The sequence below is a fragment of the Kryptolebias marmoratus genome, linkage group LG12 (genome assembly GCF_001649575.2).
Source record: "Kryptolebias marmoratus isolate JLee-2015 linkage group LG12, ASM164957v2, whole genome shotgun sequence".
Lineage (NCBI taxonomy): Eukaryota > Metazoa > Chordata > Actinopteri > Cyprinodontiformes > Rivulidae > Kryptolebias > Kryptolebias marmoratus.
In genome coordinates, this window is record NC_051441.1 from 2559889 (window position 1) to 2587285 (window position 27397).

At 43.0% G+C, this 27397-nt stretch overlaps 1 protein-coding gene across 2 annotated transcripts; it reads right to left on the reverse strand.

Moving 5' to 3' along the window:
- Positions 1 to 27092, reverse strand: ppfia3 (PTPRF interacting protein alpha 3). 2 transcript variants are annotated; one of them, XM_017419450.3, is made up of 31 exons: positions 26631 to 27084; positions 24102 to 24770; positions 18607 to 18708; positions 18290 to 18529; positions 18156 to 18215; positions 17310 to 17438; positions 17126 to 17218; positions 16580 to 16632; positions 15899 to 15992; positions 15579 to 15713; positions 14494 to 14577; positions 14147 to 14278; positions 13332 to 13394; positions 13172 to 13251; positions 12550 to 12715; positions 11888 to 12081; positions 10950 to 11187; positions 10248 to 10381; positions 10003 to 10157; positions 9828 to 9927; positions 9663 to 9744; positions 9373 to 9573; positions 6841 to 6906; positions 6370 to 6396; positions 6034 to 6209; positions 5543 to 5640; positions 4582 to 4757; positions 3836 to 3904; positions 3579 to 3741; positions 3210 to 3271; positions 1 to 2216 (listed from the first exon to the last, which is right to left on the reverse strand). In XM_017419450.3, exons 2-30 carry the CDS (start codon positions 24459 to 24461, stop codon positions 3219 to 3221), a joined length of 3723 nt encoding a protein of 1240 aa, XP_017274939.1. In that variant the 5' UTR covers positions 24462 to 24770; positions 26631 to 27084; the 3' UTR covers positions 1 to 2216; positions 3210 to 3218. The 2 variants fall into 2 exon arrangements, with proteins under 2 accessions (XP_017274939.1, XP_017274940.1); XM_017419451.3 differs by lacking the exons at positions 1 to 2216; positions 3210 to 3271; positions 3579 to 3741; ... (1 more) ...; positions 4582 to 4757; positions 5543 to 5640 and having other exon boundaries at positions 6088 to 6209; positions 6370 to 6650; positions 26631 to 27092.
- Between the last annotated feature and the right edge of the window lie 305 nt (positions 27093 to 27397).

Here is a 27397-nt window from a genome sequence, read left to right on the forward strand (position 1 = left end):
TCGTTATTTGACATGCATCGTAAACACAGAGGCTAAAGGTTTTGTTTTCTGGGCTTCCTTCTGGGCCGCCCCCTCCCTGTAATCTCACCCCCTCCCTCCGGACGCAGACAGCTCCTGGTTTCTGTTATGGCTTGTGTGTGCAGAAAAATGACCGACCTCTGTCCATCCTTTCGTTTCTTTTTTGCTCCTCCTCCCTCGGAGCTGCTGTTCGGTCTCTCTGTCGGCTCTGCCCTCATAAAGATGATCAAAAATAAAAAAAGATCCATTTTCTGTCTGTTTCAGTCACTAAAATGTCCTAAACAGGATAAAAATTAGGTACCGTTTTCTAAACCAACACGCTTTTTAACTAAATGTAACATTTGTAATAATTTACTTGTTAAACTTTAGTGATTTGTTGCCTTTTTACAGAAACCTTTGGCTTGTAAAGTTGTAAAAATTAGTTTTTATCTCTCTTTTTAGTTACATTTGAAAACACAAAAAATAGATTATTGCAGCGTGAGATCAACCAAACCATAAAGCAAATCATTCACTGCTTATTAAAAGCTTTTTACTTAACGAAGGACATCAAAACTGTCGTTATAATCAGGAAAAGGTGGTTTTATTCATTTCCCCACAGGATCAATATGACAGAATTAGAACCTGTGAATTATTATTTACGGTTCAAATTTACACAGCAAAACTTTTAAGAACCATTCGTTTCTGTCTCTGCAGCCCACAGCTTTATAGCTCCTCTGTTAATGGCTCTTAGTATCTAAATAATACAGAAATAAACAAGTATTTTAAAGATTTAATTAGCCTCACATAATTCTGTTTAATTCATTTTAAAGAGTGGGCTACAGATCTTTTTATTCATCCTAACAGCTTTAAATTATCAACAAAAATTATAGTTTTTTTGTGTAAAACTTCTAGTTTTTAAGAGTTAAATCATTTTTGTATCACTAAACAAATTTCATTTGGCTAAAAAAGAGGAAAAAATGCTTTTAACTCTAAAGGTTAGTTACTCCTGTCATAGCAGTGGTTCCCAAAGTTGGGTTTAGGACCCCGCTGAGGGTCATGAAACACCAAGTGAGGGTCCACAGATCAAATAAAATGTAAAAATGATTCTGGTGTATTTTCACCATTATTGTTCCAAAAAATAAACAGAAATTAATCCTAAAAATAGTATAATTGTTAAGGCCATTTGTGTTGTTATTGTGCCCTTGTTTAATGGAGTTTACAAACCTAAACTGGTGATATTTGGACTCTTAAGCTCCTGTCATCATCACTTTGTTCTACTTCCTGTCAGATAACTGCGTCACGTCTCAAAGCCGAACCCTTAAAGATGGTAAAACTCTGTTCATAAAAACCTTGTAAAGAGCAGCTTTTGAAAAGTGGCACCCTTAACGGATCTGAGCGGATTTCCTGTCGTTGACATCATGAAGCCACTGAACACAAAGCCTCTGTGGCGTCGCCCCCACCCCGTCCCATCCAGCTCCGACTCTTTGATGTCCCTTCAAAAAGGATTCCTATCAGTTTTCAAGGTGCCAAAAGACAACAGGCCTCTGATGTGGTCGGAGCTAAATGGTGGTCTGGATTTGGACGTGTTTTACACCACCTGATCCTGGTGGGGACGGAGGACACCCCTGACAGAGACCAACAATAGGGGCCGCGATGGCTGACATCGGACACCAGCAGAAGGAAGAACACCAGTGTTGTTCCTGACACGTCTATCAATCCCTCCGAATCACTTTACAACTTTAACACCCTCTGAATCCAAACCCAACAATGAGGTTAACTTCTGCCTTTGTCAGACGCACGTATTGTTGAGCAGAAGTTTGTAAGGTGACACGTTTAGTCGTTTCAAGCTGTAAAATGATGAATGACAGCCGGGGATTTTCCTCTGAAGGTGGGAAAATGAGCCCTGATATTGCCAAACTGCTGACTGAGTGCAGACACCGACAGAAATCCTGCACTGACCTAACGAGCCCGAGCGCCGCCCTTTAGTCACCTCACAACGCTAATGCGCTTACAGAGGAAGCATCAGAAGCAGACAGAGAGAGAAAACAGCATTCAGCTCCTTTTAAATACACTTATACATTCTTCATGTCATTTTCTCCTTTATCCCTTTGCTACTGTTATTGCAGAATGGTCAAACAGATACTTTTTAAGTTTAGTGTTGTACTCATTGCTTCTTTCTTCATTGATGAGTGAGAAGGTCCTCTGGTCCAGTCAGCGCCCTGAGGAGAAAGACAACGTTACCTTCTGACCCTGTGCCCTCAGACCTCAGGGGATCTACAACTCCAATTCTGAAAATGTTTACACCTTGTGTAAAAAAAAAAAAGGAAAAAAATAAGGTGATTTTGACTTTTATAGCAGCAAAACAACCCTAACTCTAACCCAACAAAAGGCTGTAATAATAAGTGGTAATCATCATCAGTGCTCAGTTAAAAAGCCTGCCTCTCTGATGGTATGGGGGTGCGTTAGTGCTTCTGGGATGGGCAGCTTACGCATCTGGAAAGGCTCCATCAATGCAGAAAAGTATCTCCAGGTTTTAGAACAACATCTGCTTAACAGCTAGAATCCTCTACAGACAGAATGGGACAACATTCCCTCTAAAACAGTGGTCTCCAATCCTGGTCCTCAGGGCCACCATCCTGCAGGTTTTCCTTGTTTCTCTGCTCCAACACACCTGATTCAGAGGTTAAATCACCTCTTCATGTTCTGCAGAAGCCTGTTAATCACCCATTGATTCAAACCAGGTGTGTTGGAGCAGAGGAACAAGTAAAACCTGCAGGATGGTGGCCCAAAAAGGACCAGGATTGGAGACCACTGCTCTAAAACCTCCAGCAGCTGCTCTTCTCAGGTCCAGATGTTTACAGACTGATGTAAGAAGAAGAGGAGAAGCTGCAACATCTGGAGCAACTTTTCTGATACCTGTTGCTGCCATCAAATTCAATACACCTTATTTTTTCCCAAAAAAGTTGGACAACTTCTTCATTTCGTAGTAAACATTTGACATCTTTACCATGTTCCACTGCGAATAAAATACGGGTTTATTCAGTTTTTATTTACATTTTACACAACGTCCACAACTTTTTGGAAATTGGGGGTTGTACTAAAACCCCCAGACTCCAACAAACAAATAAATAAAACAACCAGTTCCCATGTGGAAGCCATCAGCCCACACACGGCTGCGACCCTGTTAGGCAGTTTAATAGACGGGTTCTCACCTCAGCCGCTCAACAGGAGTATGTCCTCACTGAGGCAGATTCACCGCGGGCACCAGAGCTGGCTGCATCGGGAGACAGACACGGTTATTATTGTAACAACACTGACCTTTCTGGAGGTATTAAACAAGTGGAATGAGGGATTACAGCACTCCTCTGTCTTTTAAAGAGTCTGCACCTTGTTATTGTCAAGCACTTTTCTGAAAGAAAAAAACAAATTCCTCTGAAAGCTACTGTACGCTCTGTGCTCCTCATTCCAGTTTTGCAGTTTGAGCTTCCTGAACAGCACGCACTGTGAACGCACCTCGAGGGCTCAAAGGTAATAAATGAATGCAAGGAGAAAAGTGTGATGAGGTCACAGGTCGTGCTCACCATCACTCTGAACCTTTCTCAGAGTAACAGAGGGCGTGGAGATGGCTGAGGCACGAAAGTTGGCGGGCAGCGTCTCGGCGGAATCAGAGGTCACACCCCGAAGGTCTTTCTCCCTAAACATCTTCCTCCAGGAGGGCGAGCGGGTGAAGGTCTTTGTTCCATCCTGCCAACGTGACAGCGAAGGCATCAGCCAGAGAACCCTAGCTGCATGTGCAAACCTGCAGGTTTTAATTAGCTCAAAAGTTTGGCGCACTGACCTCATCGGGTCGTCTTTCAGTTCCCATGGAGATGAGGGAGTTGTACTCCTGCTCCAGGAGCTGTCTGGCCTGCAGGGAGGAGGAGATGTGCAGTTTTTTTAAATCAGTTCGGACTCTGCACGTGGTTTTTACAAACATTTTACTAACCCAACGATTCCTAAAGTGGGGTCAGGACCCCACTGTGAGTTGTAAGACACCAAGGGGGGCGTTTGAAGATTATCTTAACAGATTAAAGTAAATGTCTGACTGATTTTATTAGCATATTTTTACTGTTGTCAATAAATTCTTGCTTTCAACTGTTATAATTTTTTTTCTTCAACCAGCAAAAGTTGGGGTCACAAATCTCAAATCTCCTTTTTATGGTTTGTAGCTTCTTTAAATGTCTGTCTCAGTTTTATCCAACTAAAAGTGAAAAACACTACTTCTGTTTGGTTTTTGTGGTCTAAATGATTTCTGCTGGATTTGTTTATGTCTTAGTAAATTCAAAAAAGGCTAAATTAAATATCTTTATTGGGCTTATTTGTTTTTTCAAATTTACTTTTTTAAATAAAATGTGTCAAAATGCTCCTTGTTTGTTTTTCTTTGGATATTTGAGCTTCATTATGAGAAATATTTGATATATTTAACAGAAAAAAGTCTCCATATCTGCAGAAACATCTCAGTTTGTGTTCTAATAAATTAGCCAAACATCCATCTTCAGAATATATCACAGATTCAGGATGTTTCAACAACAGTCCGATTGGTACCTGTGTGTTCTGGTTGGGGATCTGCAGCAGCAGGGCCAAGTCGGTGTAATCAAACGTGTCGTCCAACGCCAGCAGAGCGCCGTGCACGCCGCTCTCACGGAGGTTGTCGGCGTACTCCTTCAGGCCGATGGACTGGACCCAGCACATCACTCGATCGTTGGACCACACCATCACATCTGGAAAAAGAAAAACGAGATGAAGGGAAGGTGAAAACAGGCATCTATCAGCCGAACTTTGATGTTCGTTTTCTTAATATCAGAGTCACTTCCTGGAGCTCGAGCTGAATAAACAATAAAACCTCTGAAACGGTTATCCATGATGATAAATATTAAGGAGTGATCTCCAGAAACGTAGACTCCGTACTTGCACGCCACAAGATTACCCAAATTGCTTCAATCTGTACTTTGAACTGTGGCCCTAATATGAAGATTAACCTGGATGCAGATGCAGAGATCTTTAAATGAATCACTAAGGTCTGACTGGAGCTGCATCAAGTCTGCAGGAACGTCCTGCAGCTACAGCAGAAAAAAATCTAACTAGAAACATGAACACAGAGGGCTAAATGACTGCTGACATTTGTTGAAAAAGCCTAAACTGAGTTGTGAAAGCTAAAAACACACATTAAAACAAGCAGAACAGCAGCTAAATCATAACTAATAACTAAGATTAGCTAAATTGTAGCTCAAAGCTACAATTAGGAAAACTACAGCTAAAAGTTCAAATCAGCTAAGCTAATTAGAGCATAAGAAGACAAAAACAGAGCCAGAATGCTGAAGCAGATTTTAAAGAGAGCAACATTTTGAAGGAATTGAAGAGATCTCAATGTTTTTCCACTCGAGCCGAACATTTTGATATTTGAATGGTCAGAGTACAGCATGAAGAAGTAGTTTGATTGTGAAACCTGTTTGGAAGAAACTGTAAACAGGAAAACAAGAGGCTGAATGCTGAGTCAGCAGATTACCTTTATTCTGGTGCACGCTCTCCTCTCTCCTCCTCTCCAGCTCCTTGCGGTCATAATTCAGGCGCTTCAGGCACATAATGCCATAATGCAAACTGACCCTGCAAGAGGTCAAAGGGCAACAGGGCTTAAACAGGTTCAAGCAGGTTAAATGGAGCTGTGTAATGAGAAGAACATCTCTGAAGCCCAGATAAGAGCTGGAGACACACATCCTGAAAACCTCCGTATCTTTCATGACGCTCACAAACAGACACAGAGTCAGCCGGAAAGAAAAGCAGAAACACGGGAGCTGACAAACAGCTGAAGTTATACAACCATGAAAAAAGGGATCATTTTACTTTTTCTTTTGTCCTCTACTTGTTCACTTTTCTCCTTTTTTACGCACCTATAGATGCTGTTCAGAAAGTCTGGAGAACTATTGATTAAGACTTTAAAATCTGGCCTCTCGGAAGCAGAGTTTGAAACTTTTGCAGAGACTGTAAATTGTAAGTTACCTGTGGAAGCTGTCTACCATCTTGAGCTGCCCTCTCAGCTCCTTCTTGGTCAGATGGTCCAGCATGCGGGCGTCCACCAGGGACTCCATGAAGTAGCTGCGGTACTGTGGTAGGCCCAGGCTGGGCAGCCAGTCGTTGCCCACCCACTCATGATTCATATCGCCGTAGGCCAGTATCTGGAGGGGACAAGCAGACGATCTGATGCTGATTCATGCTTGGCTTGATATCTGCTGTCTGAGCACTCATGACTCACTGCATGGAGTCTCACTACGAATAAAATTACTGAGAAACATGCAGCGTGTTGTGCTAGTTTTTGAAAAAAAAGTTGATCCTTACCTGATCCCAGCTGAATTCTTTCAGCTCCTGGAACGCCGGGAGAAAAGACGGAAGGAGGGAGAGGGTGAGGTGGTGGAGGAAAGGGAAGCAAGGGTCAAGAGCAGGGAGGATGGATGGGAGGATGAATGAGGAGAAGCAAAGAAGGGAGAAGTCACAGCAGCAGCAGCAGCAGCAGGAAAAGAGGACAAAAGTGAGGAACAGTGTGTTAGTGAACGGGTAATTAGTTGGAAGCAGTTCACACTGAAACCACAGGGAGAGACACAGATGCTCAACACTATAGCCTGGGCCCACAGAAAAACACAGACAGACAGACAGACAGACGGAAAAATAAATACAGAGAAAGAAGAGGAGGAAGGGGAGAGACTCATCAACATGATTCAGACCAGACAAGACGCTCAACGTTATTCAAAACTGACTGAAATAATCATCAACAGGAAATCGGACAGAAGACTGGACGAATGGAGAACTAACCGGAGGCTTGGTGGCGGCATTCAGAGACTCCATCTCTGCATGGGTCATCCACACGTTACTGGTAGACTGCAATCATGTAAAACACACACACACACACACACACACACACACACACACACACACACACACACACACAAAAAGATTCAGCTGTGAGATCCAAGAAAAAATCGCCTCAAGCGTCAGTTGGATGCTTGTGGTTTATCCTGCGCCAAAAAAGTCACAAAGCCATGAACCAACGTAAACAATGAGCTGTTTTCTCACTAAAACAACAACTCTGTGAACTCATAATTACATCTCTTCGAGCTGCCAAGCTCATTTTCTTGATTGATCCTTTTTCACGTTTCATCTTTTAATGATTTCCAATGTAAACAAATACAAACCAAGACAAACTTTAGTTCAGGAAAACTGGATGTCACCTTCACTGGAATCAGAATCACTGGTTAAAGTCCACATCAGGTGCATCAGAGGCAGAAAGATCACACCTTCTGACCCTATTCTGGGCCTTTCCCGGGGCTTTTTAGACCTGGTGCTAACGTGCATCCTGGATAATCTGATCACAAGTCAACAGGGCTGAACGCATTCAGAGGTAGACACGTGCATCTATGTTTGTTTAGCAGTCTAAATACAAACATGTCCTTTATTTTTACTGGTTGGAACCAGTGAAGATGAAGAGATATAAAGATCTTCTGCTAGCAGACTTAGCAACAGCACACATCTGTACCTGAAGCTTCTCTTTCATTCGAGGGGTGTCGGGATGAGCAGACTTTATTTTACCACAGTTCCCAACCACGTGGACTCGGTCATTTTTTAAACAAAAGCATGAAAAAGGCAAGAAAGCCCCAGCTGAGATCAGCAGTTTGTTGTTGTGCTGACACTTCTTGTAATATGTTAATAAGCCCCACATGAGTAAAAAAAAACTAAATAAACACACATTGTGAGAAGCATTAATTGCTGCAAGTTGGTTTTGTGTCAGGAGTGATGTCTGGTAGGGCGTGAAACGTGTTTTAAGTAAAAACGCCCATCCCTAATCTGTAGGAACATTCTGTAGGTAGGATTTATTTGAGCTGAACGTTTTACAGAACTGAGAAAAATACTGTTTTCAAAGGATTACGGTAAGCTTTGGGGGTGAGTTGTGTTGCTTGTGTGGTTGTTTTTTCGAGCTGATTGTGTCTGCTGTTGTCACTGTAACATAAAAAATGGAGTCAGTCCTAGAAATGTCTGAACTTTCCTACGATGTGTTGCAGCATTTGTGTAAACAGAAAAGTTGAGAAGAAAACAGCTGGTCAGCCATCAACACCTAAGGAGAGAAAAAAGCTTCAGATGTGTAAGAACACTGAGCTCTGTGAGATCACAAATCATTTTTAGTTCCTTGACTTCTCTCACATCGCAGAACTTATCTGTGTGTGACTCAGGTGAAAGTGATTTTATGGACCTGTTGATGTTCTGCAGAACAGCTAAATGTGTGACGTAGGCTACATCTTTATTTGCATATAAATCAGGAAACTGAGACACGTTTGAACATCAGGTGTGAAAACGAGTATTTAGAGCTGTCCATGTGTGTTGGATAAGCCCGGACAAATGTTAACAATATTAACTCATCAGTAAAGACTTCCAAAGCTAAAACTGCCTTTCCACGTTTTCCAGATGCTGTTGACACCAGAACAATCAGCTGATGTACCTTTAGAATTGGGACGGCTTGGCTTTGTGGAGTTCTGTCTCCGAGTTTGCTGCAGTTCATTGTTTCATTCAAGTTATAATACTTTGTGTTTTCCACCAATATTTCTGTTAGCACTTTGTCTCATCCTGCTGGTCCAAGTTAGGATGATTTCCACTCGTGCTGCGTGCAGTTGGCATAGCAACACAAATGTTATTTGGTTCAAAATAGCAACAACAAAGTAAACAACTATCTCATGTAAAAGTGACCGGGTGGAAAAATACTCCACCTCACTCAAACTGCTTGAAAAGAGTAGATTTATAGTTTTAGATGTCATAAATTTACTCCTGAACGGGTCCAGCTCCAAGTGGCTGTTCTCACGAGAAGTTTCAGAGGGGTTCTTCAGACTCACAAACCAACACAAATGCTCCTACGGACAATCTACAGAAAAGAGTTTGGCAAAACTGTGTTTGAGACTTGTGCGTCACTTGTGTGTTTAGCCCTGTGGAGGGCTGCATGCTGGCTGTGGAGACTTTCAGCCCCGGTCTTGTGATAAATCAAGACTGCACACATGACGAAGGGAACCTGTCGTTCTTGTGTATGCCTGAATAAGAGCAAGTAAGCATGAGTGACACGACTCTAAAGTACTCAAATGATCTCTTTAGCTGAGGTTAGCACATCATGTTTGTATCTTCATGTTATTTTTGTGTCCTCTGAGTTCTGTTTGGTGCCAATTTTAGACATTTTTAGCAGAAAAAAAGGTCATGTACATCACAGAGAACACCTGAATGCAGCATTCTGCAAGTAGCTTGAGTGGATGTTTGTTTTTCACGGCAAATGAAAGAGAAGCACAGTATGTTGAAGTCAAAGAGCCTCACAGAGCGAGTGCTGGCTGGGGCAGACGGGCTGGTGAGGGACACCATCTCCTGGATGGCCAGCCGCAGTTTGAGGCGGTGGAGGGGGTTACTGATGCCGATCTCCCTCTGGATCTCCGTGTCGGACAGGTTTGCCATGATGGCTCCGCTTTTCACGTTGGCGCGACATGCTGCGACGTACCAAGCAGGCATTCCCACCCACAGCTGGATGGAAGCGAGATGAAATGCAGAAACTGTTTACGATATGAAAGGATTTTAATTCATTGATTTGTTTCTTCGTCTGGATTACCTACCTCCAACCAGGACACAACGGTAGGTCCATCCCAAGATGCAAACGGCAGTCCTTGGCGACAAGCTTCTTCCAGCAGCTCGTGTCTGACAAGAGGAGGAACCGTTCAGGATGTATTAGTGGTGAAATTTAAGAAACAGCACAAACTAAATCAAAGTAATTCACTAACTTCTTTTTGCTGCGACGATCTTTATCTGCTGGACCGAGAGTTCCTGTCTTATTTATCCCCATCGTGTCTCCAGAGCTGAGGTCTTCAGAGGGTGTAGATGCTGAAAAAGACACTGAAGAGTCAAACGACTAAAACTGCAGAGATAATGTAGATTAAACATCATCTCTCTATCTACCAAGAGAAGCAGATCCATCGCGCCCGGGTTGGCCCAGCCTCCCTTTCTCCTTCTTTCCGAACAGCCGACCGATGGAAGACTTGATGCTTTTCTTCTTGCTGGACTTGTGGAGCGAATCTTGGCTGCTGTTGGAGCTGCTGCCATCCGCAGAAAGGCTGGAATATTCCAAAGAAATTAAAAAAAAGATTAAAAAGCACAGTAGAAAACGACTTCCATCTCACGTGCTGGACGTGTGGCCGGCTTACCTGCGAAACTCCCGCGGGTCGTCGAGCATCGCCCCCGGATGGGTGAGGGCCATCCTGTCCAATCGCAGCGCGCGAGGAGTCGGAGGAGGCGTCGAGTCGAGGAGAGCGAGGGATCGATCATCCTCCTTGTTGTTCTGAAATGTGAACAATATTAGTACAAGGACTGATTTTATTATTATTATGTTTTATGAAAAACATTTTTCTTTGTTACTTAAAAGATGGAAATCACTTCGCCTGGTTCTGTCCAATGTAATAACCCCCCTTTAGAAGTCTGCAAACTAAAATGCAGGTTTAAGAGAGTTACTGTTTGTGTTGAGGATAACGACAGCTCCAGCTTAACTCTAACATCAGCTTTTTGTCTGAAAAGCTTCCTGCTGAGATTCTACGAGCTTCATCCTCTTAGTGTCCCACATCAACAGATTCACTTTGAAATTATGATCTTTTTGGTTTGTTTTTGATGCACCTCTTCTTGTAATGCCTCGGCCCGTTCCTGAAACACCAAACCATTCACACCTCCCCACAAGTTACCCGAACTGATGTTTCCTAATCTGAGACCAGCTAAACATCTGGGTGTTTGTATGAATGATTTACTTTTGCTTTTTTTCCACATGACTCACTTACTGGAAGAGCTGTTTGCGTAAACAGGGAGGCTGATTACAAACAGGACTGGACCAGGAGCTCATCTCTACATTCCAGCAGTACCTGTCTATCAGTTTCACGGGCCGGGGAGTGAGGCAGGCGAGGGGTGGAGTGTCCAGAGCTGGGGGGAGACGGGGAGGCCAGGGTGGAGGAGGTGATGGACGACGGGATGAAGCCCCGTCCTGTGCTGTCTCTGCCCAGGGAGGAGGGGGGAATCGGCGGGCTGTCTAACGCCACGCTGACCCGACTCTCGATCTCTTCAGCCCGCAGCTCCGTGTTCTCCTTCTCCTCCTGGATGAGCCTGGATTTTAAATCAGAGGGGAGAGCAAACAACTGAATAATATTAAAAAACATGAAACGATCTGCTGATGGGCAGCTCAAGATACCACTCTCATGTTGGTATTTAGAAACAGATATCTACCTTTGAACAAATCAAGAGATTACTAACTTACATGTTATATTTTATGTGTTTACTTTGAACAAAAAAAGAGCTTTTTTCTCTTTTAATTTCAGTCAGGAAATGGTTAGCAGTTTTCCTCGTGGTTTCTGCTGCGCCAGACGAAACTAATTAGGTGATTTTTTTTAACTAGATTGGGAGAAAAAATAACAAGCTATTGAATAATATCAAAAGATTCAAAAGATTTGAATAATTAATTTGCTACCACTCTCAGGTCTCTATTTAACAACAGTTAACACAGCAGCTTGGGTTAGCTTAGCTTGAAGCACAGAAACAGAGAAACAGCTCGACTGATAATATCTACCGAAGTAGAGCCAATATGCCAAAATGCCTGTAATAAAAAAGTCCAACCACAGTGAAATTTATGTCTCCGAACTGACAATCTAAACATGTTATGCATAAAGATTATCAGAGTATTTCTTCTCTCGATGCAGTCTGAGAGAGGTGTTGATATGTTTATTTTCATAGTAGGTGATGGTGTGTATCAGGCTGCAGAATGTAGGGAGGTGTTTCTCACATTCTCGCCTCCCTCCGTCTTACATACTTGATCTCCTTATTGATGGCCTCCAGCTGTTCCTGCAGCATGATGGCCAGTGTCTGCACGTCCGTCTGCCCGCTGGGGGAAAGGAGCTCGGAACCGAAGCGAGGCTCCCCGTCGTCCTCGTCGTCGGAGCATCCCACGTCCATGCCCTGCTCGTACCCGGTCGCCAACAGAGCCCCGCTGTCCCAGTCTGGGTACTGCACACAGAGGGCAAAGCAGGAGACTTACTGCAGCACACAGTGCATCACCTGTTTGGTTCAAAAACTGCAAAACAATTCAAGTTTCCACCATTAAAACATCTGCTCTCAGTTTGGTGCCAAAAAAAGGTGGAATGCAACAAAGTCCTTCTTTTCTGACAGTGAAACAAATCAGTTTTAGTTCCAGTAGATACACCTGATACTTTTTATTTGCATGTCACTCTCCACTTTATTCCACTATACTTCACTCTACTCCATTGTACTTTATTCTGTTGTTTCTAACTCTAATGTTTTCCAGCTTTTAATAATGCTCTGAGCTGTAACTTCCACTGGAGACAAGCTTCATAAAGCAAACAGAAAAGGTGCACTAAATTAGATTAAAAACATCTTTACTACTTCTGTAAAAGCTTCCAGATAAAAAGAAATGTCAGTAACTGTTTCAGATCTACTTGTCTTCGTAGGGTCTACCTTGCTCGAGTCTTCATGGGCGGTGCTCCAGCGGGCCCGGTGGCTTCGCCTGACCACGCCCCCGGCAGAGGCATTAAAGGGGTCCAGGTGAGTGGTGGAGCCTGCAGGGAGGGACCCGCCTCCATGGGAATACCTCAGCTCCAGGGCACTGCCTGGCAGAGAGCGACTGCAGAGATAAAAGTAAAGATGGTTCCAGATAAGCTAAAAACAGCTATTATCCCTGCAGTGAATGAAGCTGTTGTTGAAGACTCCGCTAAGACGATAAAAGCAAAACAAACAAGCTGAGGAATGCTGAAAGAGTCCAAGCAGGTACAAGAAACAAGGAAGGAGAGATAAAATAGGAGATTAAAATACAAAAAACTATAAGAGGAGCTAAAGACACCTGGAGAACATTACATCATATTTCTGTCAGCGGATCTACAAGAGGCCATGACAGACAGAGAAGAAGTGGCAGTTAATGTTGGATAAATCCAGTGATTGCGCAGCGAACGTGCGTAACACTTAATGTGAGCACTCACAGCGTGGAGTGATTTACTGTCAAAAGCATCTTTTAACAGTCAGGCAAGACAGTACAAGATTCTCAGAATAAAAACCAGAACCGGTGGCTTTCTGCGGCACCGACCTGGAGTAAGAGCCCCCGGGACGAGCTCTCAGCTGGTCCACCTCAAGCTGAAGACGCTCCAGCTCTGCTATCAGCTGGTCCTGCAGGCGGGAAAGAAACGGGGGTTGATGGAAAGCAGAAGAAAAGCCCTCTGACCTTAGCTAACGATGATGGCCGTTACCTTGTTTGCCAACAGATCATCCTGGAGTTTCTTCATGTTGGACAGTTCCTCAGAAAGAGCATTCTGTAGAGAGAGAATCAGTCAAGTAATTAAGGAGTAACTGGCACACCGTGCATGCAGTCAGTGTTTAATTATGTAGCGTAATGCACCTTTATTGTTGCACTTCTTACATACAGTAAAAAAACAATTAAGCTAGTTAAAAAAAACAGGAAGTGTAACGTTAAGGTTAGATTTAATGTGAGCTACTTTGCTTTCAGTCATACTGATGGTGCGAAACAATTCAACACTTTCATGCTGCACTATGAACAAAATCAGAACTCATAAATTTAGGTTAACCAAGTTAGTTTTTTGGGATTAAAGCACATGTTTGTTTCCTCATTACAAGATTTTTGGTTCAAGCTTTCTAAAGTAACTTTTCACATTTTAAAGTCAGTCCAGTTATAACATTTACATTCAAAAAGACACCAGCTCCTCTGCACAAAAAGCAGTAAAGAGAATGAATGAATGATTTTTCTAAAACCTGTTCTGAATTAATGGGCCTTTTCCAGATGTGCCAGTGGCATTTATGAACCTCCATACCATCAGAGAGGCAGGCTTCTGAACGATCTGCTATTATTTATATTTTACACAACATCCCAACTTTTTCTGAAATAAATAAAGAGCTCGAGAGGAAAATGAGACAAAAGTCTTCTGTGTTTGAGAAGTTTCTCAGGTTGTGGTTTCATCCCTGAAGGGGAGAAGTAGGTGAACACACTAACTTATTTAACCCTTTTTATTGGAGTTTGTTTTAGTTCAGATTAAGGTGTGTGGGTCACCTTTTCCTCCAGGGCGGCCATCCTCTCCTTCAGATGGAGCTGCAGCCTCTCGTTGGACTCAGACAACAGTTTGTCCACGGTGTCAGAGAGGCGCTTGTTGTGTTCATCATTCATCCTTTCCCTCTGCCTCGCCTGAGGGGGAGACAGGAAGACGATTTAGAAAGAAAAATTTAAAAAAGCCAGCGATGGGGAGAGAGGGAGGGGAGTTAATACCACAAATTCTGAGAGTTCTATTATCTGAATGCGCACGGTCAAATAGAGGGTTTTAGAAAATTAGCGTGCCTTTGTGTCACGTAAAGCTCGACAAAAAAGAACGAGGGGGAGGATGAAAACAGAGCATGACTCACTCTCTGTAGCTCCTGGTTCTTCTCCTCCAGTTGTGCCTCCATCTGTCGCAGCCGCTCCTCAAAGTTGCCATGACGCTCCTCGGCCTGAATGATTGGAGAGGAAGCAGGTTGAGAGCGGCAGCCGTGTTGCAACACTTATACAAATTAACACAAAGGGAAAAATCTTGTTGACCGAGTCTACTGTTTGGTTACGTGCCTGTGCAAACATTGTCTGCTTGTTTCTTACGCGGCATTAATGTGATCCTGCAACGAAAGCCGCCCTGCCCGAACACGTAAGCTGAAACTACGGCCATTTCACAGATTTCACTGTGATCAGAGGAATCAGAGGAGAAGTTTGTGGCGAGCGGTTCCTAACGTGTGCCGACTCTGCACCCTCAGCTCAGATGGTTAAAACTTTTGGCTTCAGCTTCATAAAATATTTGGCATTCATCTGTCATTTGACATCTTGTGTTTTTCTGTCACTGAAGCATGAAATCAAACAAATTCACACACATACAGTATGTTCATGCTTGCACCTGTCTCCAAGATGACACACACACACACACACACATGCAATGATATCTCTGCACAGTAGTCCTTTCACTGTGCATAAATTAAAGGTCTGTCATTTCTTGAAAGAATGCATATCGCCCGCTGCCTTTCGTAGATATAAAATTTTCTTATAGAAAATGATGTAGCTGTGTTAGTTGAACCTTGAAAATAACCTTATGGTGCTCAGAGTATGTGTTGTGAATGACTCTCTGCTACTACCACACCACATTTTAGCTCAATATCGGTAAAATCGATGAGTTATAGGCATTTTTGTGTTGGTTAATGTCAATTAGCTGTGGTGTGCGTCTTAATTTGGACTGACTTTAAAAGATTATCAGCTGTAGACGTACATTTTATGATTATCTCCTGAAAGTTTCAATAAAATCCATCCAGTCATTCATGAGATATTTTGCTAACAGACAGAGCTGACTCCAAATAGGAAATGGCAAAAAATGTAAACAAAGATTTTGTGCAGTTTGTTGGTGCTTAAATGGTGTTGTGGTGTTAACCAGTCACTTTTCTGGCTCCCAGATGCCCCAGCAGCGGGAGGATACCTTGTTGAGCGCTGCCACTCTCTGCGCCAGCTGAGCTTCGATCTCAGGCAGCGTCTCGGCCCTCTGCAGAGTTTGCTGCAGCTTCTGTTTGGCATCATCCAGACGCTCCTGAAGCTGCCGGTTCTTCTCTTCGCTCTGCAGGAAAATCAGGTGACAGGGAGAAGGACTGAAAACTCTCTGAGCGAAGATCGCCCAGGGCAGCAGACGTGATCAAAGCCACCGACGTTTACGCTGCTCCGTGTGCCAGAGCCAAACCCGAGCCAAGCTGCCAATCAGCAGCAGAGACACGGACACACGGCGGGATGAAGAGACGCTCCCACCTGTCTGTAGAGAGACTCCTTGCTGGCCAACTCATTCTCCAGCTTGTCTTTGATGTCGTGGAGAGACGTCGCCTCCCTCTGGGCGCTCAGGTACCTGCAAACAGCAGACAATGAGTCAGGGGAGACGGCCTTTCTAAGAACTGCTCTCCAGTGCAGTTGGTCTTTCGGCTTTTCTAAGAACTCGGAGAGAAACTCGAGAAACAGTTTTCTGTGAACGCTGAGGGCTGAATGCCTTTACTGACATTCGCTGCAGAAGCTAAAACTGAGCTGAAGTAAAAAAGAAGCTAAAAGTAGCAAAAGGCAAGCTAAAAGATGAAAGTAACAGAACGGCAGTTAAAAGTAGCAAAAGGCTGTCAGAAACCAAAGTAGAGCAAGTTTTCTAAAGCAGAGAAAGAAAAATGTTTTTGAAGGTACTGAAGAGATGTCAATGCATTTCTATGGAGAAATATTTGTAAATAAAGTTAAAAATGTTCTAAACTATAAAAGTTACAAAAACCAAAAGTCACGGCACCCGTCTCCTGAATGAGCTGCATGTTTTAGTAATAAACTAATATATAAACTAATATATAAAATATATTATAATAATAATAACTAATATATAAAATAGCAGAAAGTTTGCAGAAGTAGTCAGATTGCTAAAAACGTAAGGAAAACTAAAAACCTGAGTGTAAAAACCCAAACCTGCGCTCTAATGTGGTGATCCTCTCCTCCATGTCCTCCCTTTGACAGAGCGCCTGGGCAGATTTAAAAACAGAAAATAAGTTAAAGAGGCAGAAAAGGGAAGGTTAAAATGTTACGTTTCAAAATAAGTCTTTGGAGTTGAACTGTTATTACCTGAGGAATGAAAATTACCGGCTAATTGTTGCTGCTGACAGATTCCCCGTTTTATGTAACTGATGTGTTTGTGTGTTTGTGTGTGTGTGTGTGTGTGTGTGTGCGATAAACTGGCTCGACTGCATCTCGTCCCAAAACACTTCGCACACCTTGTAACTGGCTGCCAGCGCTCTGACTGATTAACGGGCCCTGTTCACGCGAGAAACGCCTGCAGCTCCACCGATGACTGTCGCCATGGCGACGGGACAGAGGCTCTTTAGCGTGCAGTAGCAGCCGCTGCTGCCAAGCGGGCAAACCCGTTGTTACCATAGCAAACTGCTTCCTGTGTGTGTGTGTGTGTGAAGCAGGCAGGTCGGACTCTGTGACGGTTCGGCGTCTGTCAGCTGCGCTCACCTCCTTCAGGTCCCTCTGCAGCTTCTGATTGGCCTCCTCCGATCGGGCCAGCTCCCTCCTGGCAGACGTGAGCTGCTCCTCGATCTCACCCACCTGACGGGGGAGCGAGAGCAAGGGGGTGAAAAGGTGGTGGAGGACCAGCGTTCCTCCTGAGTCGTGTTTAAAGCGTCTCTGAATGAAGCACCTGTCTGCACATGAGGGCAAGCCGCTCCTTCAGCTGCCCCAGCTCCGACCTCTGACGCTCGATCTCACCCTCCCTCTGACGGTCCATGTCGCCGTCGTCCAAGATGGAGGACGGTCCGTTAGGAAGCCGCTGAATCAAAGTATTCAGATCAGTTAACGGGGAACAGTGAGGAGGTTTCGATCCACTCACATAAACTCTGATCACAGATTATCTGCAGTTTTAGCTGATAAAAAAATCGAAATGATTTCATCGCCTCTTAAATCCGTGAACGCTGAGTCAGCATTATTGTTTTCCTGTTTATAGTTTCTTCTCTACATTTTTTGGACTATAAATACTCCTACATACTATTTTAACCATTCTTATATTACAGCTGTGACGTCTGAGTTTTATAACTTCTGAACTATTTAACTTTATTTCCTTTTTTTTTAATCAATAAACTTTTCAAATCCTTGAAAACTTTTTGCTCTTTGAAATCTAATTCAGTGTATTTGCATCATTTTTAGCTTTCAGCTGCTGTTCTGCTGGTTTTAGCTTTTATCTGTCTTCCTACGTTTAGCTTTCAGCTGTTTTGCATATCTTAACTGCAGCTAGTACTTTGCTAATTTAGTTTTTTAGCTGCTGTTTTTCCTCATTCTGGTTTTCAGAATTAGTTTAGCTTATTTTATCTTTTGTTCTGCTTGTTTGAGCTTTTAGCCACTTTTTTCCCCCTGATTTTAGCTTTTAGTGAGCTCTTCGTTTGGTCTGCCGTGTAAAATAGAAGAATGTTTTTGCCTCTTATTCTTTCATTTATTAATTTACTTATTTGAATCCCTTTTTTAAGACTGGAGACACAAGCGGCTGTTTTACCTCCTTGCCGTTGTCCAGTCCCTGCTGTCGTCGTTTGACTTGTTCCTTTAAAGACACGACCTGAAACATTCAAAAAACAATAATCAGTAAAATGTCTCCAGCTCGGATTCTAAACACCGAAGCAGGACAGGCACCTCTTGGGAGGAAGACTGCAGCTCTTCCTCCAGGACGGCCACGCGCTCCAGGGCCACCCGGAGCCTCTCCCGCACCTTCTCATCCAGAGCTTTGTGGTGCTCGAACAGAGACTTGAGGGCTTTCAGGACCTCCACCTCGCTGGAGACCCCGGCCGGAGACTGGGCCTGCCTCTTCACCACGGTCATCCTCAGGCTGCGCTCGTGGCGGGACACCAGGCACTCCAGATGTTCCAGCAGCAGCTGGAAGAAGCACACGAGGAAGGGCTTCAGAAGACGCAGGTTTGATGAGAACGAGCAGAGGCCCGGCAGATACTGACCCGCGTGTTGTTCCTCTCTGCCTTCAGCTCTGCGATCTCCTCCTCCCTCTCCAGCAGCTGCTCCCGGCACAAGTTCAGCTCTTTGGTCAGCACGGCGAACTCCTGAAAGGTCAGAGGAGGAAGCTGGTATGTCATCAGACTGTAATGGTCACTGCGATGAAGCTAAACTGATTCATCTCTGAGGTTTCTGGACTTCCTGTAATATTTACAGAGACACGCCGGGATTAAAATTAGATTTTTCTTTTTCTAAATGGAAGTTTTGGATCATTCCTCTGCACTGATGTTTCTGTTTCACACTGCCCCTCATGTTTTAGACATTTTCCATTCAAACATGTTAAAAACAGGGAATTATTGCACAAATCTGCTTCTTCTTCCCAAACCATCAGCCCTAAGAAATCCAGCTGAAATCCAGGTAAAGATATATACTCGTTAATGCTACTTTTTCACTTTCTCTACCATGTCTGCTTTGAATTTCTTCTAAATTTTTACAAGCATGCTTTGTAAAACCCACAGGAATACAGCGTACATGTGGTTAGGTTGAGCTGTTAAACATTAGCAGGGGATCAGAGTTTCCAGAAAATCTTTATGGCATTGATATTTAAATTTCTTCCTCTGGTTTTTCGGTGGAATTTCAGCGAAAATGTTGACTCCAACAAAACGGAAACACATGTCCAACATTTTCACGGAACATGACGCTCCTTAGAGGGATCGTGTTCAGTCTGGTTCCTGAATCTCAGGTTCCTGAGTGTTTATGGGGCGAAAGCTCCATCCTGCTGCCCGGAGCAGCCGAAGGAACGCCAGGCCTCCCTGCCGAGGTCCTGCCCCGACACTTCCACACGCCTGGAGACCCTCCATGAGCTTTAACATAAAACGACACGAAAGTTTCCTGCTGCGATTTCCCCGCAGAGCCGCTAACTGCAGCGAACAATCTGACAAATCTTGATTTCATTAAAAAAAACTGATGACAGCCAGAAAACTGAGACCTCAGCGAGCCGAAAGGCTTCACTGACATCAGCTGAAGAAGATGAACCGAGTTACTGCAGCTGCAACAAGCAAAACAGTAACTAAAAGCTAAGTGTTGATAAAAGCTAGTTGCAGAATGATACTTAAACTTAAAGTAGCAAAACTGAAGCTAAAAGCTAAAAGTAACACAACTGTAAAAACATAGCTAAAACTGTGGCTAAAACTAAAATGAGCTCAAAGCTAGAGTCAGCAAAATTGTTAAATCGTGGTTAAAAGATAAAAGTATCAAAACCATAGCTAAAAGTTAAACTTAGCAAAATGGTAGCTAAATGCTAAAAGCAACAATAGCTAAAAGTAATAAAACCAGAACTAAAACCTAAAAGCAGTAAAACTGTAGTTAAAATGTAAAAATAAAAAATTGTAAAAGTGACAGAATAGTAGCTGAAAGCTAAATGCAGCATGAGAAGACAAAAATAAAGCAGATATCTGAGAGAGTTTTGAAGAAATTTAAGAGATCTTCAATGGGAATTTTTTTTTAAATAAAGTTTAATAATTTGAAAAGTATAAAAGTTAGAAAAAACAGATCGAGCTGAACGTTTTCATATATGAACGGGTAAAAAACCACAAAGTTTACAGAAGAGTCCAAAGAACATGAAAACAAACGTGTAAATGCTGAGTCAGCGTTGTATGAATGCTGAGTCAGCGTTGTATGAATGCTGAGTCAGCGTTTAACACAGTGAGTCCTGAGAAATTTCAGGACATTAAAACACTGGAGCTCAGTGAGGAGCAGCAGAAAAGCTGCAGGTGAAGCACCTGAAGCAGCGCCGCCTGCTGCCCGCCGTTAGCCTGATCCTTACAATTACATCTGTTGTTTTTACTCCGGTATCCATGACAACGGATCAACAAGGAGGGAGACGTCAGCTGACATGGACTCGGTTTGACTTTCGTTTCTGCTGAGCTGAGATTTTTTACTGTTTCATGTCTGTGTGTGTGTTTGTCTCTGTTAGCAAAATATCTCATGAACCACTGGCTGCATTTTAATGAAGATTTCATGAAGTAATCGTCGAAAGAACGCCTACAACTGATGAACCTTTTGAGTCACTGCAATACAAGATGGCCACCACAGCTAATCACCATTAGCCAACACATAAAAGGCTATAACTCTGTTAAGTTTATTGAAATGGAGCTAAAATCTGGTGTGGTAGCAGCTGAGAGTCGTCCTCAACAGATACTCTGAGTGCTACACAAACCCTGGCATTAAAGGTGGCGGGTGATATGCATTCCTTTGAGAAACGCTGGGCCTTTATTCTTTCTGGGATCAAGTGATGCACACAGAGGGCTGCGATCGTGGCGTGGTGCGCACACGACGCCGAGCACGTCCCCAAACACGTGTGCGGCGAATCATGCGTGTTTTTCACTTATGCAAACAAGCCATTAAAGGGCGGTGATGCGTGCACGCTGCTGCTGCTATCTTTGCTCCCTGTGGTAACGGCGATCGGCTTCCTCCACGCGGCAGCAAGCAGGCGCCTCGCCTCACACCCTCCTCCAGCCCAAACGCAGGGAAAAGTACAGCGTGTTCGCTCCACGAGGAGGGAGCGCGTTTGAAAAGGGAGGAAGTCTCTGCGTGCAGATGGCACGGGCCCGAAAGAGATGAGAACACTGCTCCTCTCTCCTTTTGGTCAGAAATCATTCGGCTTGAACACGCATTTCAGTCTCCTCCTGTCGGGAAAAGCAGCATCTAAAACACAGTCTTGGAGACAGATTATTAATATGCAGCAAAATGCAAATTTCTCTGATTTGTTCGCCTCTGCGTTCGTACGACTCGGTTATTTTCTCTCTCTGTGCCGCGCTGCCTTTCTCTCTCCTGCTTCCCTCCCTTGGCAGCCTCTACGCACAGACAAACTCAGTGAACTCATCTACAGCAGCCCATGTTTTCCTCCCTCGGCGTGTGTGTGTGTGTGTGTGTGTGTGTGTGTGCGTCTTATTGATCTGAGGTAATATGGCCCTCTCATGTCCGGCCGCTCTCGTTGCAGCACCTCTACACCAGTTATTTTGATAATTCGGGCGTAGCGGCTGAGAAATAAAGGTACAGACGACGACGGGAGGTGTCATCGAGGCCCGAGGCGTCCGACTCCTGCCTGAAAATAAAGTTGGGGTCCTTCTCCGCTGAGTGGAATTACGACATAATGAGCTCCGGGTTGTTGTGATGTGAGATAATATCGGCAGCTGCAGAATTGTTTCCTTTTCTTAAAACTCCAACTTGTTTTGCACTAATCGACGCGCTGTCATTATTTTCACCTGATGTCTTTAAAACATCAGAATAAAGAAATATTTCAGCTGTTTTCAAAAATAAAAAGATTTTCTCAGGTTGCAGCTCTGAAATCTGAGATTAGAGACGTTACGTTTATCTTTGTTACAGTTTTTGTTTTAAATAAAATTAAAACTAATTTGGGCTGAAAATTTGGGACTTAAGTTCAATTTTTAAGGGGGATTTTTAGAACACCAGTCAGAATATTTTATTTTGTTTTATTTTAGAAATATTACTTTAACAAACATTTGAACATTATAGTTTTTTATATTGTTTCTTTTATGTTAGTAAATTTTATCATATTTAAGAAAAGTTTATGTATAATTTCTTAATTTCTGTAAATATTTTATTTTCATTGTTACATAGAAGTTATTTTATTATAGTTTTAGACAAAATATTGTTGTATTTTTGATCCTAATTTTTTTGTTTTGTTTTTAAGTACGTCACTTTATTGTATTTAAAAAATAGATAAAATTACACTCCATTTATTTTCTTTATTTCATAATAATTTTGTATTTTAGAAAAAAAATTAATATAACATTTTATAAAATCTTATAAAAGCCTTTTTTTATTCTTTTAGAATATTTTATTGCATTTTATAAAATAAAATATTATAAAATTTTGGAATTTTTTAATATACTTTTGTTGATCTAATATATTTTTTGGAAAAAATGTATTTGTATTTTTTTTATTAACTTAAAAAACTTCCTTTTAAAAACTTCTTTTAATTTATTTTTAAATTAAACTAAACAGAGGCACAAATTTGAGTTTATAAAAAAATATCACGTTCTAAAATATTACTTCTGTAAAAAAAAAATCTTTGCTGTTTGTTTGTAAAGATGATCTATTAGAATGAATTAAATAATGTTTTATTTTTTCAATTATTCACTTAATATTTAGATCTGTTTCTTAAATGTCAACAGCAGTAATTATACCTTAAATTGTCCATTCAAAACAAAAAAAAAAATCAAAGATATAAAGTTTTCTGTCACAAAACAGACATTTTGTGGACATTCTTTCCAGTCTTACTAAAAAACATGTAAATTATTAACTGCTGATGTCTGATTTTCATTGAATCAGCTTGTTTGTTCAGTTAAAGCAGAAAAAAACTCCAAATCAAGTCAGAAACTGATGAGTCCAGTTTAAAAGCCTCATCTGAACCGTAAACCGGAGCGGCTGCAACAATAAAACCCAGATTACAGGTTCACAAATTAATAATTCAACAATTTCAGGTCGGACACACGGCTCACAACTGGCCTCCTTCAGAACCGCCACGATCTTTGCAGGTCATCATGTTTACATTTTACATGTTTAATTCAGCTTCTACATAGACCAGGACATGGTTTTATTCTGAAGATTTCTGCAACAAATCATCAGATAGGAACCTGACATCCTGATGTAGTTCAGATATGATCAGCATCATAACTGGGGTAAATTTATACTCTTATTTATAATCACAGATCTTGGCCGACGCTCAGACGTTATTTTAATCCGGCGCCTGATAATAAAGGTGGGTTGCGTCTTCAAAACACAACGCTGCTTCGTAGAACCATCTCGACAGCCGTTAAAGCTAAACTTGGAGTTTATTTTTAAACTCTCTGGATGAAATGATGTAAAATGTCCCGTTATCATCTATATGTAAGAAAACTGCACTGCGTTGGAGTGAAACCTTAGAACTATTGTGCACTTCTGACTTTATGAGGCTTTTTGCACCAAAGGTTTAGGTGAAAATGCTCATTTAAAGGTTTTCTAGTTAAGAGGAGGACAATAAAATTCAAATTAGGGTTTATTACTGATGACTTATTAACCAGGAAATCAGTATTTGTTTTAAAAATAGGATTAAAGAGATGATAGCAGGTGATGATAATGGGTGATAATGTAAAATATGTGCAGTTTGAGGTCTTTAAAGATCAGTGAAATTAGGTATTTTGTTTTTCTGTCCAGCAGATATTGTGTGATTTTTTTTGTTTTGATTTGATGTTTTAACTTTCAGATATTTAGTCATCTATAGTGAAGTCACTGTTATTGTTTTAATCCGCTGATTCAAAATGATCTCATTATTTCAGCAATTTTGTCTAATTTATGTGAAAAAAACAACTATTTGGGATCCAGACTTTCTGTACTCGAGCCATTCTTCCTGTTGACTTTTATAAATGGAAAATGGATGAAAACACTGACGTGTGAGAAGGATTTCTGGGTTTTTGTCCCTCCTGAGGGGCCATACCTGTGGCAGGGCGATGGACAGCTGTCTCTGCAGGGACTCCTTCTCGTGTCCCAGCTCTCGCAGCCGAAGGTGGGCCGTCCCCAGGCTGTCCTGCGTCTCCCTCAGGCTCTCCAGCAGCCTCTCCCTCTCCGTCAGCATGTTCACCATCAGAGACTCCAGGTTACCCGTGCTTCCTCCTTCATCACCCCCTCCTCCTCCTCCACTGCCGCCCCCTCCGCCGCCGCCGCGGGGGTCTCGGGTGCCGTAGCCTCCCATGCCGCCGCCCATCCCTCCTCCTCCTCCGCCTGCCGGGGAGGACAAGCTGCCCGCCCCTCCACCTCGCCCGTCCTCGGAGATGGTGGGCATCACCTCACACATCATCTTGAGGCCTGGGAGCGAGAGGCGTTATCTGAGTCTAGAAGAGTCTGGAGAACAGCTGATCTCTGCTCATGAAAGGAACAACAAGAACTTGTTCTGTGGGGGGAGGGGGGGTCCGAACAGGAAGTGAGGCTCACAGGTGCATGTGTGAGGGAGAACTCAGGGGAGAGGACAGAAGACGGAGGGACGGTGTGCGGATCAGGGACTGGGAAAGGAGGTGAGGTGGGGTGCAGGGACAGAAGGGACAAGTGCAGGTTTTAGTGGGCGACCTCTGACCCCTGGATCCAAGCTTTACTGGGACGCCAGATGAACCTGGAGGGAAAAGAAGAGAAGAAGAAGTTTAGCCCCAATTACAAAAAGGTTTGGGCGTTGTCTGAAATGTAAATAAAAACAGATTGCAATGATTTGTAAATCTCGTAAATTTATTCATAATGGAACACAGAAAACACATAAAATGTTGAAATTCAGAAAAAAATACAAAGTTATATTAAATTTTATGGCAGCAACACATCTGAAAAAAGTTGGGACAAGAGCAACAGAAGGCTGTAAAACTAAGACGAATGGCTAAGAAACAGCTAAAGGAGGATTTTGTAACTAATTAGATTCATTTTCAGCAGGTTGGTAAGAGGAGTGGGGATAAAAAGAGCATTTCAGAGGCTGAATGTGTCAGAAGTAAAGATGGGCAGAGGTTCACCAGGCTGAGAGAACCTGGGTTAAATATCTTATCATCATAATAACATCAACAGATTTGAAGAATCTGTAGAAACCTCTGAGGTCAAAGGTCAAAGGCTGGTTCTGCTCAGGAACACAGTCTGTAAACACAGTTCACAGTGCCGTCCACAGATGCTGCTTAAAGCTCTATCAGGCAGAGAAGAGGCCAGATGTGAACAGATGTGTCTCCTCTGGACCAAAGAGGAGAACTGTTCTGAGGTCAGCCTGCCTCTCTGATGGTATGGGGGTGCATTAGTCCAGGTTTTAGAACAACATCTGCTCCCATCCAGGACTGTTGAACAGACAAAGTGGGACAACCTCAGGTCCAGATGTTTACAGACTGATGGGAGAAGAAGAGGAGATGCTGCACAGAGGGAAACATCTGGAACAACTTTTGAAAGATGTGTTGTTGCCATCAAATTATTAGTTGTACAGTTTGTTCATTTAAACATTTGTTACTCTGTCCCATTGTGAATAAAATCTGGGTTTCATTGTTTTGAGTTTTTATTTACATTTCCCACAACATCCCAGCTCTTCAGGATTCAGGTTGTATTTTTAGTTTCCCAGCAGCTCAGATGATGGGAGGATCAGCTGCAGGTGGAGGGAGCTGAATGAAAGGATGAAGGCCACATAGTTTTCAGAATTCATCCTGTCAGGGCCTGCAGGTTGTGATCTTTATCCAACACACACACAGACACACAGAGAGGCAGAACAAGCGGTGCTGCCGCAGCAGAGCTGTCTCTCACACCGGCTTGCATCGCCTTATTCCGGAGTGATTCAACCATCTGCGCGCGGCGCCGTGATGGAAGCGATGAGTGCGCACGATGATGGACGGAAACCAGAGCAGCTCCGGCCAACAGAAAGCGTCACAGAAGAATATTCAGGCCTGATGGAGGAAGATGCGGCGCTGCTCCTAACGTTTGTCTGAAAGGGTGTCATCATGAATTGTAATGTTCTGGCTGCTCCAGGAGGAGAAATGTCGTTTTTTTTTTTGTTCCCACCGCTTCCGGAACGCGTCTGTTCGAATATCGTGAAGGCCCGGGGTGGTCAGGCAGCTGGGATGGAGAATTAAACGCTGTCTTTGTGGAAATAAACGACACAAGCGGCGGGAAACGGCGTGTTTCTGTGCGTTAAAGGGCTGCACAGGATAGCCTCACACTGCTATCACATCATGGAGGGAGGTGCCAATCATCCTGGAAATGATGCGGGGCCTAATTAACGAGATTACAGCAGAAGATGTCACACCTCTGGATTATTTCATATGACTAATCCAAAGAGCGCAAAACGGCGCGACGCTCCGGCTTTATTCCGTCATTAAGGCGGATATTTCCTATCAACACCCAGCTGCCCCCCGCTCCAGCCCCCCTCCACCCATAAAAACAGCTGGACGATCTAACGCGCGGTTACATCTGCGCGCGCCGCCGCACAAACCGCGGATTTCAGCAGATCTGTGCGCCTTACCCGCTCCATGACCGACGGAGAGAGGAAATGAAGGCGCATCGTCGGCCACTTCACTCCATCACAGCATCTGAGACACGGAGGCTGCAGGTTTATCCCCGATCCAGCCCGGTTTACCCAGCCTGGACCCGTCCCCTCCCTCCCTCCCTCTCTGCTGAGGGAGCGACGGCACGGATCAGCTGCTGCGTCAAGCTGCGCGCACACCACCCGACCCACTTCCGGTGGCTTTCTGCGCACAAAATACGAGTTCCACCTGATCTGAAGTTTTCTTTTTCAGGACCACACAGATCACCCCGGGAACCAAAAGGGTCAGAAAGAAAAGCTCACGCGATCACAGGAAGTGACTTAGAACAACTGAAATGAGATCCAGGAGGCATTAAATTATAAAAAAAATGAAGAAATAACATATAAAATGGCTTCATAGATTAAAAAATGGCCTAAAACAAACAAAGTGGCCACCAAGGACCAAAACATAAAGGAAAAAAACCACAAAATATTTACATTTAGACAAAAATTATTCATTAAAAGATTATAAAAACGGACAGTGTAGGTTTAAACATTTTACGGGTTTTTTGTAAGAAGGAGAAACATATAAACAGGGAATAAACTGTTCCTGTTAATTAAAACAAATTAAAAGAATAAAAGTCAAAAACACTTCTTCCTATGTTTAAACATCCGCCTGTTATAAAAACTGGAGGTAAATTCAAGTTTTGAACAGAATAAACAGGTCAAAGCTGCTGAACTCTTATTTTAAAGGGTAAATTCCGGTG